Genomic DNA, 17,570 nt, shown 5'->3' on the forward strand with positions numbered 1-17,570 from the left:
TTTTCAAGAATTCACTGGAAATTATTATTTTCTATGTTATAAAAATAAGTTAGTATTACGATTTTTTAAAATTTATTTTTAATAATATATTAAAACGATTTAAAAATATAAAAAAATTAAAGAAATCACACGTCAACCATATATTATAGGGCGGTTTTATTTCTCACTCGAAGATATTTTCGTATAGAACAGAGGATAGATTCTCATAAAACGAAAATTATATAACTTAGGATTTGCTCATTTTAATTGTGAAAATGAAAAAAGGTGATTCCTCAAAATTTAAAAGAGAAATTTAATTCAAAATTAACTGATGACTCAGCATAGTTGTTGGGCAAGCATGGCTAGACCGTAACAAAAGCGACTTCAATCTATTTTTTTTACAAATAAAAAAACGAAAATGACTTAAAACACCCTGTCTTCGTTCTCCTGACCCCCATTTCTTTCGTTAGATTCCTTCTCAGGCTTTGTGGTAGAAACATGATCCTACATCCAACGCAAATTAAGGTGAAAAAAATATATATGTATATAATAAGCAACCAACCAATTGAAGTTGTTTTTTCAAATGATTTTTATTTAAGAATATATTAAAATAATATTCTTTATTTTTTAAAATTTATTTTTAATATTATTATATCAAAACAATATAAAAATTAAAAAACACGATCATCTATCAAATCAAACACCGCCTAAAACAACCAAGTTAGCTGGCTTTGAAAAGAATAATAATAAATAAAAGGAAATTAACAAACAAAATACACCGAAACATCGATAAGATTTTACTAAAACAAAACAAAAATACAAACCAGGACAAAATCGTCAATTACATGTACAAAAATATAAAAAAAGAAAAGAAAACAGCATCAATTCACCTTGTTGTCCTCTTCGATAACCACCAAGGCCCCTTTCCCACCCATCTCTACCCCATCCCCCCTCGTTATTTCCTTTATCTAACACCCGCCTCCCTCCCTCTCTCTATCCCCCCTCCCTCCCTTTCTCCATGAAGCGCCCACTTGACACCGATCCCGGAAACCAAAACAAAATTGACATAAAAATGAAGAAGAAGAGGTACCAAGAAGACGAAAACAAGGAAGAAATAGAATCTGCGGTCAATACAGGATCTGGGTTTATGAATTTAGACGAGAATTTACTTTTTGAGGTGTTGAAGCACGTGGACGCGAGTACTTTGGGTAGGGCAGCGTGTGTGAGCAAGCAGTGGCACCGGACAGTACAGGATGAGAGGTTATGGGAGCTGATCTGTACAAGACACTGGGGTAACATGGGTTGTGGTAATCAACAAATGAGATCTGTTGTTTTAGCTCTTGGTGGGTTTCGTCGACTTCACTCTCAGTACCTCCGGCCTCTATTAAAGCCACAGTCAAATTCCGCAGGCTCTGCTTCAACTTCTTCTTCTGCCTGGAATCCGTTCTCGCCTATGATTGGAAATAAGCCACCGGCTAGGTGGGGGAAGGATGAGGTGCATCTGTCTTTGTCTTTGCTTTCAATTCGGTATTATGAGAAGATGAATTTTAGCAACAGAGGGAGATGAATTAGAGTGATTATTATGTAATTTATATAAGAGAATGTCTTGTTAAATCCTAATCTGGGATTTTATATTTTTTTTCCTTGTTTTTGTCTAAATTTGGTTTGGGTTTTTCTTTTCCTTTGTCTTTTTGGCTTTCGTTTGTTTCTTGTTGTATTTGATCTGGGTTATTACTAATTAGATCTGTAATATGTAAACCTTAATGTACTCAAGTAATTGCTGTCTCGCATTTTTGCTAGCTTTTATGTCCAACTGGGTAATCACAATTGTGATTATACTTTTATTTGAGTTGCAAGAGCTACGAATCTGTGATTGGATTCCATGGAAAAATACAAATTGATGAAGAAAGTGAATTTGTTTTTATCTATTCGTTATCTCCTTTTAGTAAAGGGGTGGTTAAGGAAGGGTTTTCATTGCAGGAACAGGCTTGAACAGAAAGGGCCAAAATGGTAGGGCACAGTTGTAATTAAAGGCTGCCACTTCCCATGCTTTCTGTCAATTTTGCCATAGTGGCGAGGGGGTTGAACCGTTGTTTTAGTTTTTTGTTTTAAATTAATTTTGTTATATTTTTGGGTTTTTATGTATAGATATTAAAAATAAATTTAAAAAAATAAAAAAAATATATTATTTTAATTTATTTTAAAGTTGTGTGGTCATAGACTATAGACATAATAAAAATATGGATGGATAGAGAAAAAAAAGATATAAAAAATAAAAAAAATATTATTTTAATATATTTTTAAATAAAAAATATATTAAACATGAATTCTATATTTCTAACCGTTGCTAACTGTATTTTAAAAAAAATTAATTTTTATTATTAAAAATTAGTTTTTTTATATATTTTGAATTGTTTTGATTTGCTGATTTTAAAAATAATTTTTAAAAAGTAAAAAATATATATCATTTTAATATATTTCAGCATGAAAAACATTTTGAAAAATAACTGTAACCATACTTTCAAACCGGCAATCAATCTCTGTTTGATCCATACTTTCAAATAGACAATCAATTTCTATTTGATCGGTATTGTGTTTGGAGATTGGGTAAAATTTTTTAAAAAAATTATTAATATAATTTTTATTGTTTTGATGTGTTATAATAAAAAATATTTTATAAAAAATAAAATATATTATTTTAATATATTTTTAAATAAAATATATTTTAAAAAATAATTATTCTTGTATACGCTGGATTCTCATGTATTCACATGAACTTGTTTGACAGTGTGGTTACGGGTGCTTTTTAAATAACTTTTCGTGTCAAAATGCATGCCAATAATATTTTTTTATTTTTAAAAAAATATTTTTGATATCAGCATATCAAAACGATTCAAAATATAAAAACCATATTACATTTTAAACAAAAAAAAGATTTTTTAAATTTTTTAACAACACAGATTGAAGTGCGTTCCCAACATTAAAAAGAGACATAAAAGTGGTGGTTCTATAAAAGAGATATAAAAGTTGTGGTTGAGCATGTTGAGTATTATTGACACACGTGTAAGACTCTAATACAAGATAAAACACAATTAAATTGTAAAATCCTATAGTTTTATTATGGCAAATTTTATAAAATGTAAAAAGAAAGGTTTTAAATGCCTTAAAAAAGTTTAAAATACGGTATGAAGCAATTTCTAGAGTTTGTGGAGTGGGATCTCGAGTAGAAAACAAGCTTGGCACAGTTCAATCTTCTATCAGAAATCCATCTATAAAATTTGAACATGACTCAATTATCGGATTTGGACACCTTCTTGAACAGTTTTTGTCTATCAATGTGTTCCTAAAATCCTGGGCGATCCACGTCAATTATATTTGTACAAAGCCGCAGTCCCTGGAAAGAGGATTAGGCTGTCTCGGTTATTTGGTATCTTCTACATTTTGGACCTGTGTATACCTCCGAGTTGGAAGCTCACAGTCACAGTTTCTGTTTAATCTTAATTTCGTCATTTTCACGGCTGCTGGAGCCAAGATCCCTCTCCGAGGGGTTACAAGTTTTCTACATGTTGTATCAATTCTTCCATTATATTAATTGAAAGCTTTTTTGGGAACATATTATACATATAAACTTGGCCTATTTAAAAGTTGTAACTATACATATAAGATCCTTGTGTGACTTGATTTGACAATAAAATGATTCCTTGATGAACTCGAATTTGCTTTTCTATCCTCTCGCGTAGCTGCTAATTTTTTTTAGATATTTTTACTTATTAGAAAGTAATTTTTTTAGTTAAATAATAATGTTTGTTACATACCGTAGTTCTCAAACGTGATATTTAAAAGTATTACAATTAAAAAAACAAGCATGTACCAAACCTTAAATAAACACTAGATACAAACCTTAATCCCAAACCCTAAGTAACCTCTACCTCTACATCATTAACCCTAAACATTTACGTCAATCATAACAAATTACTACAGCAACCCAACAATGAGGGTTTTGGTTTTATAATAGGATTTGACAATTAAGGTTCAACTCCCCGCTCCCACATAATTGTTTTCTTATAAATAAAATATGTATGTATTTATCAAAATCAAGTAGCAACTTAATAGTTTAGAACAAACAACAGTAACTACACAGACGGCATGTAATATATATATCAGTACAGTTTGCATTTGCCAAAAATTTTATAAAAATATCATATATGTAAGAATTTCATTAAAATTGCACATGTAAGAATATTAGTGGAATTCCATTTTGCATAGGGTTTCAACCCACATGTGAAAGTCTAAAATAACATATAAGAAAGGAAATGAATTAGGATTTAATTATACTTTAAAAAATTTAATCCTTTAACATTTCAAATCTTGGAAACAAATATGAAATATGCAAGACACAAATAAAATGAGATGGAGATTAAAAGAGAGACACCAAGTTTATAATGGTTCGAATAATCATATATTTTACTCCTTGAACTACCATTCAAGAATTAATTATCAACTCGTGATCTTCTTTATAGGTTCAAGATTAGAAAACTTTTCACAAATATCTTTTTCAAGGATCAAGATTTTAACTTTTCACTATCTCACTACCAAAGATTTATCGAGTGGTTCAAGTGTTACTTTGTAAACTCTCGACCAAAAAATTGATAAATTGATGTTAAATAGGATAATTTTAAATTAAAAAATGATAAATTAGAAGAAAAATTATCGTAATTTGGAATGAACATCCCCATTAAATTAATTTAAATTTCAGATGAGATAAAATAATTAAATTGATACGTTAAATGTTAATTAATGATAAATCATGTTTTTATGATTAGGTAAAATAATTATTTTATAGGAAGAACTTTTATAAATTTGGGGTGAGAATATTTATAAAAATAGAACAAAATTATAAATAAATTAATATATGATTTTATACGCCTTTGCATAAAAATTACTTACTATTAAATTTTATAATATCAAAAATAACTCTCAATCTAATTATTAGATCAAGCTGAAAATTTTTAAATAGTCTTCCAATATGTTGTTCGACCTAGAGTTAAAATTGAAGTCAATCAAATTTCGGGAAGTTTGTATGAATTTACCAATGGCCAAGAGAAAATACATAAAATAATATAGGGACTCATTAATAGCAAAATCATAAATAAATGAAAAGGTTCATCTTCCCTTTTTATAAATGGTACAATTAACCATTTATGTAAGAGTATATCTTTTATATTCTTATTTCTTTAATTTTTTTTATTTTGTACTATAATTAGGGTATGTTTAGGGTGTTTAGATAGAATTGACAGAGAAAACACTAATCTAATCATGTATTGAGGAAATTTTTAAAAGAGGAAAAGTTGAGAATAAAGAGAGAAAGAATTTGAAGAGGAATGAGGTGTTGGAAGCTTGAGCTTGCAAAATAATTGATCTTTGGCATCAAGGTTGATTAAGTAATGTCTTATCTAACATTAATTTCATAATTGATTAAGGTTATTTATATTTTTTTAGTAAAAATCTCAACTAATTCAAGTTAGGGTTTATGTAAAAATTTTAAGGAAATACAAAGTTGATGGAAATTGATTCATTTGGGATGAAATAGGTAGGAAAGAGTACAAAATCTAGAAGAAAAGAAGGAAATTTGGTGTTTTGAAGGATGTGTGGCAGGCTAAAGATGTGGCATAGGAAAATGAATTTAAATTGATTTAAATGTTTATAAATTGTATGAATTTAATTTGTAATGATATACTGATGATAATTGGAGATGAATTGAATTGCTTGTTTCTTAATATTTGAAGTTTTAGTATATGGTGATTTAGGATTTTTAAGAAAATTATAAGGGGAAATGTAGAATTGTTGTGCTTTTGTTTAGTTGTGAGTTACATGATAAATTTTAGGTAAAATCATAAATTAATTAAGGAAAAAACTCATTTAGATTTAAAGACTCATTTAGAATTGTATGAATTCTTAATGGGCTTACAAGAGGAAACATGGCTTACGATAGAAAAGATGGAATCCTAGGGGTTATGGATGAAAGTTTTAAAGCACACTTATTATTTGTTAAGGGCTTTATATAAAGAGAAGGTATTGACTTCAATAAAGTATTCTCTCTAATTGTGAAATATAGTTTCATCTAGATATTGCTTGTTATCATTGCTTTATTTGACTTGGAGCTTGAGTAGTTGGATGTCAAAATAACTTTTCTACATAATGAGCAAGAGAAAAGGATCTATATGCATTAGCTAGAGGGTTTCATTTCTTAAAGTAAGGAAGACCATGTATGCTTATTAAAAAAACCATTATATATCTTGAAGTAGTCACCAAAGTAGTAGTATAAAAAGTTTGATACTTTTATACTTGGATATGATTATTTTAAGAGTTATTATGATTGATATGTGTGTTTCATAAAGCTATTAGATGGTTTATTTGTGTATTTATTGTTGTGTATTGATGACATGTTGATGCCTCTAAAAACATGTATGAGATCAACAGTTTAAAGGATCAATTGAGTTGAATTTGTGATAAAGGATTTGGGTGTAGCAAAAAAGATTTTGGGTGTAGAGATACGCAGAGATCGATGCATCAACAAGTTATACTTGTCACAAATAAAATATCTTGAGAAGGTTCTTAAATATTTTGCTATGCAAGATTGCAAGCGAGGAAGCACTCTATTTATATCTCATTTCATGTTATCTTCAGCTTTGTCACTAGAAACTGAGAAGGAGAAGGGGCACATGTTAGGTGTTCTATATACTAGTATAGTTAGAAGCATTATATATGATATGGTCTGCATTCGTTCATACATTTCACATGATATTAGTGTAGTCAATAGATTTATGGAAACCTGTTAAAGTTTATTGGTAAACAATGAAATAGATATTTTATTACATAAAAGGTACTACAAATATTGGTTTGGTACATGACAATGATAGTAGCATTAAAGGTAGTGTTTAAGACTTTGTAGATTTAAATTACTCTAGTGATTTGGATAAAAAAGATAGCTGACAGTTTATGTTTTCACTCTCTTATAGTGTATCATTAGTTGAAAAGCAATTTTGCTTTTTATTATTGCATTGTTTACAATAAAGATTGAGTATATGACATCAACAAGGACAATAAAAAAAACTTTATGATAAGAGGTTTGATTGACAATCTTGGTTTATCATATAAGTTAATAGTTGTGCATTGTGATAACCAGGGTGTTATTTATTTGGCCAAGAACAAAATGTACCATCAAAAAATCAAACATATTAATTTCAAATATCACTTTATTCTAGAAATTATATCACATGGTTTTGTATTAGTAAAGAAGATTACTACAGTCGAGAACCATATAGATATGTTGACGAAGTTTATCTCAACAGTAAAATTCAAGCATTACTTGATTCTTTTGTGTAGTACTTTATATTTACTATACTTGGTAGCCAAGAAACCAGAGAAAACATGAGTTATGAGTTATTTTAGAATTTTATGTGAAAGAATATTTTGTATGAAATCTTTTAATATTTTATTTTCATAGTGAATTTTCTAATTGTCTCATCCATGGAGTAAATCTAAGTTATTAAACAACATAAATTTTATATATACTCGTGTAATTGACTATCTTTATCTTTTATATTTTTTTTTATTTGTTAATTGATTTGAGATTTTAGAGCTGGTTGACTACGTATACATACCTTGGAGTAATTGATGATGAAATAATCCATGACTTGTATTCCACCTGCACCTGTAAATGGACTAGGTCCGAGGCGCACTTATGCTGCCTTTTATGTTTTTACGAAGGCACTGACGCAGACCCTTCCGGCTTCTGCTACTAGAAAGCAACAGAGAAGGGTAAAAATTGATCGCGGTCAAAGTTTCTTCGAGGGCTTACATCTTTTTATGTTTTTCCTGTTGCAGTTATTAGACAATATATTGATTCTCCCAGGACGTATTGACTGACGTATATAGTCCCTCCTTTCAGGAAAATGGTAAAGAGCAGGTGACGGCAAAACTAAAATGCTCTGGAATGCACCACGTGTTTTCCGGGGGCTTTTCCTCTCCTTTCCCTGGTCAAATTGCAAGGTCTTCGTTTGCAGACTTGGCAGTCCCTATAAATAAGACACCAAGTTAATCAGCTCTACTTGCAAAAAAAAATTTCTGTGAATAAAACTTACAAAATTAATTTGTCAACAGCAAGAATTATCTTGACGACACCGTCCAATAATTCCAAGACTTTCCACGTCTTCAATCTTCTTCGTCGGGCCTCTCTTTTTATGCCTATCTTTGATGGGTAATGAAGCTTTCTTCAGTATTCTCTCTTCTACGAGCACAGTTTAATTTGTCCAACCATAATCAACTAGTTTACGATCGGCTATTGAACATCAGATCATATGGAAAATGTTGCTCGGTGATCCATAGTGTTTTTGTAAGTAAGTTGAAAAGGGACCTCATTTAACCGTATTTATTAGGACTATGTCAGTACAAGCTAGCAAATTTGTCCCTTAACTTCTTCCCATGGTTGCGCTTGTTACATCTGTTGCATTAATTAGAAGGACAGATTGATTTGGACTTATGATAGCTCAGGACAATTGTCGGTTAGCTCATGCAGAAAGCTGATGGATTCAGTACTTTTAAAAGGTAGTAATCCGATAGCTTCATATGTTTGGAAATCTCCAGTTCCACCGACGGTGGAAGCTTTTGTTTGGTTAGTATCCTTTGGTAAACTTCCAACTACAGATTTTCTTTCAAATGTTGGAATTATTGTAGTGGACTACTCTTGTACAAGCTAGCAATCCCTTCGATTAATTTTAAGGAATGCATTTGTCTGGCGTAAAACAAAGAGGGGTTTCATTCAAGCTGCTGAACTGCACCTTGGCACAGTATGAGATGTTAGGCCATCCTATACCTATATATCCAGAACCAGCACACACAGGTCCAATGTGAGTTATCGTCCGTTAATGCTATAAATCATACTTATGCAGTTGAATTAATAGACGTACTTCTAATGGATTGTGTCAGGGAGGGACAGGTCCCTGTTTCCTATGCATGAATGGTGGCTATGTATTAATATATTAAAAAGCAAAGAAAATAGTGCCTGAAGAGAATATGTATGACTATATTTTCCTGAAGAGCTTGAAAACTGGATATGAACAAATTCAAGACGGGAGGACTGCTTGAAAGTGCAGTGGACGACAACCAAACTTGGCTGCTTCCTTCCGTTCTGTTCTGTTCTGTTTATCGTTGTTCAAAGCATTGACAGTCAAAACCAACACTTCAACCATACTCCAAGAAACGACAACGCCTGATGGTTGTTGTTAGTGGATGATTTAGGTATTTTTCCTCCTTAAATTTCTGTTTGCTAACATATTTGTCGCACTTGATTAGTCCAATTTTGGAGGGACTATCTGTGATAAGAAAAAATTATTGAAGTCATAACCTACATTGTTAAGAAAAAAAAATCTTTTTCTCCTTTAATAATATTCAAGCTATGGCGTAGAGATTAACTTGGTCTGCCGACTGATCATCGTCCATTTATAAACTAATAAAAATATAATATGTGTGCACGTCTTAATGTGAAACTAATAATTTTCCCTTAGCTTCTCTCTGCGGGCCGAATTACCATCTCTCTGCTTCATTTTCTCTCATTTTGTGAACGAAAATCCAGCCCAAATCGATCATTTCATCTAGTTGGTGTTGTTTTCTCTTCATCTCCCTCCATCTAGCGCCGCAAGGCACTGTCAGTGTAGTAGATTTATCCGTTATCTCTCTCGGCAGCGAGCGAGAGGGATAGTTTACAGTGTAGTAGATTTTTTTCTCGGTCACGACTGCCCATATTGGGTCTTAAGCAGGTGCTCCTTGCCTGCGTTGATGTAGTATCAAATGCAAATATACAAAGAGCAGCAGGTCTAATGGATGTTCTGGACCAAATGGTGCCAGCCTCTAGAGAGCCAATCCCGCGGTTGGGTGCTTATATGCTGGAAGGGCATAGAGGCAAGGTTGAAGCTCTCAGGATGTAAAATCTACAGAGCCTTGAAGTGTGAAGCACCAACTAGCTCAGATTGATGACTCAAGTTGCTAAGTCATGCAATGTGCCATTTGAGTTCCATGGTGTTGCCATGGATGGTTGTGAGGTTCAACTGGAACATCTTAGGGTTCAACATGGGAAAGTTGTCAGTTATAATATTAATTTAATAGTAAAGTTTTTTTTTTTAGTTTAACGTGGGTATCCGGGCCAGCTTGCGCGCACCTTGACTAATTCCACGGGTCCTGAAGTTAACGACCATGTAGGCCTCCAGTGGCCATCATATGAGCAACCACAGGGCTTGAACCTGAGACCACAAAGGAAGCAAACCTCTTGGTCCCAAGCTTTTACCACTGGGCCACCACCTAGATGGTTAATAGTAAAGTTTTAATATTTATATTGATGGTATTATTATTGATTTATTGTTAACTTTACTTTTAATCAAAGTTATAAATTATAATTATGTAAATAATTATATGTTTTTTATTTAAAAAAAATTGTGTTTTACTGAAGAGTTCCCTTTAATGACTGAGTTAATGTATTTGATTGTCTTTTTTCTTTCAGCTCATCAAACTTCCTCGCACCCCAAATATCCAAGACATATGCACGAAGTATTGCAAGTATAGGTCGCAAAACTCTGTCGTGAGGACAGAACCTTCTTTTTTGTCAACCTGGTATTACACCTTTAGTGACAGCTACTTTAAAGCTATAAGATCTAGCAGGCACAAGTTAGTTGAAAAAAAAAATGGAAACTTTTTCTACTCTCTTCTGGCCCAAGGAGAGGGAAGGTTGTTTAGGATCTTTGTAGAATTTTGGTTGCCAATAACTGAAGTACCCTTCAGTTCTAGTATACTTTAATCTGATTGTTGATGTTCCTATGCCTGATGATATGGTTGGTGTAGGATATTTGAATCAACCACTGAAATTATGAAAGGTTTGTGTTTTTACTTTGACAAAGCCTTGCTAGTGATGCTTCTGTATAAAAGTGAGCGCCAACAGTATGCTGATGCAATTAGAGACAATGTTTCTCCCTCAATGGTATATGGCGCTGAGCATCTATTACGCCTCTTTGGTATGTTTACTCTTTGCTGTGGGAAAAAATGGTGTTCTTTTTTAATCAAAAAGAGCTCTGAAAACTGAGTCCTGTTTCCTTTGTCCAGACTATTTAAATCAGTGAGCTATGATCTTGTCTTCAGGCAATAGATGTAGCATCCAATTCTATGCAACGCTGGTTTTGATATGATGCTTCATGGTGTTCATACCGGTACTTGAAACATTTTTCTGTACACAACCCTTGAGAAGCGAAGCGCAGTGGTAATGACTTTTATTGGAAATGCAGATTCTGAAATACACTTGCTATCCATCTCAACTTATGGTGCTACTATTCTCTTTGCGGCATTTTCAGTTAAGTCGCCTGAGTTATTGGCCCATGCAAACAACCAAGAGGAGACACTCACAGGGTTGCACAGAAAATTAGTTGACTTTCTGAGGTAGGAACTCCCATCTAAGTAGCTCTTTTGGCTGGACTTGTGTTCTGTAATTACCACCTTTATTTGTGTTTGAGTTGCCCAGGATAGTAGTTGATCTCAGGAGCATATGATAGTTGGATGAGAAGTCTAACTTGGACTTTGTGCACCACGATGTCCGCAATACTTTTTTTTTTAATCTTCAATACTTGCTGAAAAACATGAATTCTGAGCTAGTCATCTTTTTCTGGTTTGTGGCAATTATTAATCCAGATTACCACCGAAATTAAGTGCAACTAATAGTTTTAAAAAAATTAACTCAGTTTAATGTTGTGAGTAATTCCAAGTGTTGAACTTCATTGGAACAGCTTGTAGAATTCAGGAGACAGTTTGCTTTGGCCTTTGTGTATGTTTCTGGTATTAGACTTCAGATAATTGGGTATCTATAGCACTTCATTTTCTTGTTTTTCTTCTTCCATCTATATTGCATACTTTAGGCATTCCACCGCGCTGATACATTTTCTACAGAAGAATCAGAGTGCCTTTTATCTTTCTACAAACCATGCCCCAGAAGATTCTGAAGGAAGCACCGACAAACAAGACCACTAGATTGGGGGCTAAAGGATGTCAATTTGTACAAAATACATCATCGAAAAGAGCTATGATCACAAGACTTATCTGCGCGTTTTCTATAGTATGTTCACGAGGAAGATATGTTAAGGTGCGCTAGACAATGCCATGCCCTCTGCAACCGGGGAAAAACGTAGGAAATCATGAAGCCTGCACATTCTACAGTCTTGTTAATTTTTAAACCGTCCTTTTCTTATCCCAGGCATATCGTCTCCTGGAGTGCCCGAGGCTAACTAGACCCATGCGGCAGCTGATATGCTGCTGCTACGAAGAGTAAAATCAGTGAACAATGATGACCAAATTACTTTATCTGTCCAAGTCCGCTGCACCAATCCATTTGGAGCCCTGGCCCAATTGTCTCTGCCCTTGGGTTATTGTATTTAACAAGAAAAGGAAAAAGAAAAAAAGATTCGGAACAGTTCTTGGTGGTCTTGAATACTTTATATCTCTGCTCATCAACCAGAAAACTAGTATGATGATTTGAAGAATACATAGAATAAATTCATCAAGGTGTTGGTTTAATATTTAAACTTGAAAAATTAAAACGAGAAGTAAATATTCATAACCATCAGATCAACTACTTATAACAGGTTGTGGAACTGTAAAGAAACAGCCGAAAAAAACAGAGCAAAGTGAAATAAATTTTATCTCCCTTAGGCTCTTGAGTCGTTTAGATTTCTCATCTAAATTCTGGTCGAGATGTTTTAGGTTTATTTGGTCAGTTTCTTTCTTGATTCAAAAAAAAAAGTGAACCTTTTCTTTGCCATAAATATCTCTCCACGCCAGAATTTAAGGCTGAGAAATGTAAAACGACCAGAATTTGTATCCTGAGAAATCTTAACTAGAAAGATGGTTCTCGAACGGAAAAAAAAAGATCAAAAGCCAAATGGTTTCCATTAGAATTCATCGATCAACGATGTATCCTGACATTTTACAGCATGATAATTGACTAATATCATTTAGGAAGAAGGCAGGACAACAAAATTCCACAGCATGAAATGAAGCAGACATTCACAGAAGCAAACTAGAAAATTCCAGTCACGTAATGAGTAACTAACCAGCCATAAATAATAAAGACTTGTTCGCTCGCTCCCAGACAAAGTTATTACTCCTTACTGCCCTAGATTTAATGACAAAACGAGCCTTTCGCATACCTTCATTCAACCCAAGCTTTACAGATTATTTTTTCTTTTTTCCCAAAATTATTAAATACTAGTAGAAGACGAAAATATGTTTAGATGCTTTAAGTTTTTTTTATTGCATAATTTTAAATTAATTTATTTTTAAATTTGAAGTAAAATCATGTATGTTAAATTAATATTTTTAATTATAAACACATACACGCTATAGGATCCCGGAACGAAATACCAAAATGCTCTGAATTAAAATTTATTATTTTATAAAAAAAATAGAACAACAACTAGAATGGAATTGACAACCTTGTAATAAAAAGGACACCTAAAGTTGGATTAAAAAAACAAAAATCAACTTAATTTTTTCAAGTTAAATAAAAAAATATATAATTTCATAAATAAAAAATTTGAAATCTTAATGGTATTCAATAAAGAAAAATTCAGTTTAGTTTTTATTCAATCTATTGGGATCAATTAATGTTTAAAATAGGGAGGAATGAGTGTAAAATACGGGAAAGGAAAGTGTGTGGGCCTATGTGTTTAGCCCATAAAAAGAGGCCTAGCTCGCCCACCAAGTTTTTTTATATTTAAAGCCTTTATATATATATATATATATATATATATATATATATATATATATATATATATATTAATTTTTAACAATCGAATGATCATAAAAAAATTTAAGTTTTGGATAATTTGTGTTTAAAATTTTTATTTTCATTAAAAACATTTAAAAACACCATAAAAATATTGAGAAATTCATTTATAGCTTTAAATAACCCAAAAATCAATCCAAAAACCAAATTAACATAAATTCAAAAGGTTTTTCGGTTTTGATATGCCATCTTAGTCGGAATAGAGTGCTTAAAAAACATTTTAGTGGAACACTTTTCATTAAGAAAAATGTTTTTTGTGGTTGAAATTGATGTAATTGATAATTTTCTATGCATTGTTAAAATTAAGTGACATTCTCTCTCTTATCTTAAAGAGATTGAAAAAACAAGGAAAGAAAATTTAAATCATAATCAAGATTTTTGGAAACTAAAGGGACAAAATCTGATCATTTGAAAAGCATGAGAGCCAAAGCGAAAAATTGATCTTGCCAGTCTTTGCACGTGGCTTAAAATTAGGTCAAGATACAGTACAATTTCTCATTTTTGATCTCCAGAATACAAAAAAAAAAACTTGCGCCAGCTATGAAACAAAATCATTCCATCAAAGAGTGTTCTACTACTTCTCTTCCCCCCTTCCAAACAAGAAGCAAAGACTATGATATAATTTTTGTTTGAATGCGAAACAGAAATGGTAGTGTCCTTCCTGGTCCATCACTACACCAGCTCCCCCTTTCAATTGAATTTGTCCTAAGATTTTTAATTTCAGGAATTCATTTTAATTATTTTGCCTTTCATCACCATAAAGTGCAAACCAGCTTTCCCTTTTAACTGCAATTGTCCTAAAATACATTATCAGAGATTCATTTAAATCCCAGTTTTCTTTCATTCCTTTGCCTCTTAAATTTAACATTGAAGATGGTCCACAGCAAGATCAATTTATATATATCCAAATTCACTGAGATTCTCTTCTCCGGTGAAGGAAACTGCCCTGTACACCACCAAAATTACTACTCCAGTATAAAGCGACGATTAAAGAAACTCAAAAAAAAAAAAAAAAAAAACAGATTGTTTCTTCTCTTTTTTTTCCTCCTCTTTCATGGTCTCCGATTCTCGACGAGTCAACTCAGCTGCATCATTATCATGATCATCCCGATGATCATGATCATCACTAACAAACTACTTCTCTTCCCTCTGTTTGGCTACTCGATTCTGCTAATCCCAATTCGCTTAACGACAGCGCTCCTTATAGCCTCTGTTCCCAAACACAGCCCATTTTGCTTAATCCCAGACATATAACTCCTCACTTCCTTCCTTATCATCTCTTGCATAACTGCCAAAAACTCGGAACTGAAAAACTGTTTCTCGTATCCAAATTCAACATTTTGTTGCGCTGCTGGAATTTGCTGCTGTTGCTGCACAGTAACTGCAGCGAGTGGAGGTGCAACCGGTGTTTGCGTCTGGTTACCAGCACACGATCGGGATCCGGATCCGGATCCCGGAGTCTCACAAGTATTGGATCCAGGCAGAGACAGGCACAGTGAAGTTGGGGGATCTGCAGTTGGAGAGGACACATCAATGGACAAACTTGGTGGAACAAGAGAGGCAGTTCTAGCCAGTGGTCTGTAAACCGGAGATGAGTTCACACCGGGTACACTTGAATCGCTCAAATCGGATCCTGAAGGGCTACTCGGGTTCAAGTATAGACCCGAACCAGCCCCGAGACTTGCGGATCTTTTAAGAGGCTGTTGGTGTGCGTCGTCGTTTAAGTCATCAGACATAGAGGAACATTTTCTCTTGAGGGTTGAGTTCCAGTGGTTTTTGATAGCGTTATCGGTGCGTCCATTGAGGAGGCGAGCGATGGTGGCCCATTTGTTGCCGAAACGAGCATGGGCCCTGATGATTGCGTCATCCTCTTCAGCACTGAACGGTCTGTGCTCGACCTCAGGGGATAGCTGGTTGCACCATCGCAACCTACATGATTTTCCAGATCGACCAGGGATTGATTTGCTTATTAGAGACCAGTTTCTTGGTCCATAGGTTTGGACTAATCTCTGTAACGCCTCATCTTCTTCAGGGCTCCACGGACCTTTAATCCGATCCACATCTTTTCTTGTAGAAGCCATAGATTGATTTAGGGATAAATTAAATCCTAAATTTAAACTGAATAGAGAAAATTAAGCTGGTAAATAGAGGATGTTTTTCTTGTGAAGTGGTGGAGGCGGAGCCTCACCTTAGTATATATGAAAGAACATGGTGGAAATGGTAGGGAGAGGTGTATATATGTGAGGGGCAAGGATGCCTGGTTAAGCCGGTTATAATGACCGGTCATAGCCGTTAAACAGTGGGGATTCTTCCTGGCAAGGCAGTTACTAAGAAACAGCTGTCAAACTAACACGCGTCGTCACTTCGTTTCTCTAACTTACACGTATTATTATCACGCACTTCCACTCAAAAAAGAAACAACTGGCTTATCTACTGTTTGCATTATACGGCTCGTGAAGTTCACACACAAATATAATAGAGAGAGTGAGAGAGAGAGAGAGAGAAACCCGTTAAAGGAACTGAAATCCAAATTTTAAAATTGTAATTGTTTTTTTTAAGTTATTACAGCTGATAGTTTGTTTTTGTATTTTTTAATAAATTTAATATTTTTAAATTGTTTTAAAGTAATGATATTAAAAATAAATTTTAAACAATAAAAAGCTATTTTAATATATTTTTTAATAAAAATTACTTTAACATACAAACAATTAGTATTATAATACCAAATAGACAAGCGTGTTTGGTATAGTGCAAGGATATTATTTGTCTAAAATATTAATTTTTTATTTAAAATTAATTTATTGTTATGTTATTAAAAGTTTTGATATATAAATACTAAAAATAAGTTTTAAAAATTAGTTATGAAGCTAACCCTGATAAGCGACTGTTTTGGAAGTTACAGAAAGAGGGGTTAAATCTTAAGTGAAAAAACAAACAAGAAGGAAACGTGGGGGTTAAGATAGAGACCCGAGAGAGGGAGATATGAATGGGATTCTTATCTGATCATATGATAAAAGAACATTTTTAAAAAAATAATTAAGAAAAAAAAAAAAAGGCAAATGAAGCGAGGGGGCGAGGGGGGTGACTTTGACCGAGCCAGGCTGGAGAGCATTTACGTGGAAGGATTTTGTTTTAAATTGATTTGAAATGGGTAGGAGGAGTGAAAAGGACGCTCGGAAGTGATGAGCTGGCACATAAAACGACAAAAGTTTGGAAGCAGAAGCGGGGGACGAACGGTACTATTGGCCCGTTTGTCTTTACAATCTGATCATGATTTTTAAAACACATTTTGATTTTTTTAAAATTTAAATTATTTTTTTATATTTCTAAATTTTTGATATAATATTAGTAAAAATATATTTTAAAAAATAAAAAAAATTATTTTAATATATTCTCAAGTAAATAATATTTTAAAAAATAATTTATATTTTACTTTCAAATATACTCTAAAATCTTGCCAATCTAGCCTGTCATGTATACTTCACTTTGAATTTGTTAAATAGTACAGGTTTAGTTATTTTTTTAAGTATTTTTTATTTATAAATATATTAAAATAATATTTTTATTTTTAATATTATTATATCAAAAATAAAAAGAAAAAACTTCAAAAAATAAAAAAACATTACTATTTCCCACCCTCCTAACGGCCTACTCCCCCACCATTACCACGTGTCAGTCACGCTCCTATCCTTCCTGAACTGCCAAAACTGAC

The 17,570-nt window shown here is 32.8% G+C and overlaps 2 protein-coding genes across 2 annotated transcripts; one reads left to right on the plus strand and one right to left on the minus strand.

The window, feature by feature from the left end:
- Positions 1–917: 917 nt before the first annotated feature.
- Positions 918–1,778, plus strand: LOC133691056 (F-box protein GID2-like). The gene has a single exon (XM_062111376.1). The coding sequence runs from the start codon at positions 998–1,000 to the stop codon at positions 1,544–1,546; it is 549 nt and encodes a 182-aa protein (XP_061967360.1). The 5' UTR covers positions 918–997; the 3' UTR covers positions 1,547–1,778.
- A 12,954-nt stretch (positions 1,779–14,732) lies between these two features.
- LOC133692571 (transcription factor MYB44-like) lies at positions 14,733–16,093 on the minus strand. Its single transcript, XM_062113621.1, has one exon. It carries the CDS (start codon positions 15,937–15,939, stop codon positions 15,016–15,018), a length of 924 nt encoding a protein of 307 aa, XP_061969605.1. The 5' UTR covers positions 15,940–16,093; the 3' UTR covers positions 14,733–15,015.
- Positions 16,094–17,570: the final 1,477 nt, after the last annotated feature.

Source organism: Populus nigra, chromosome 4 (genome assembly GCF_951802175.1).
Source record: "Populus nigra chromosome 4, ddPopNigr1.1, whole genome shotgun sequence".
Classification (NCBI taxonomy): Eukaryota; Viridiplantae; Streptophyta; class Magnoliopsida; order Malpighiales; family Salicaceae; genus Populus; species Populus nigra.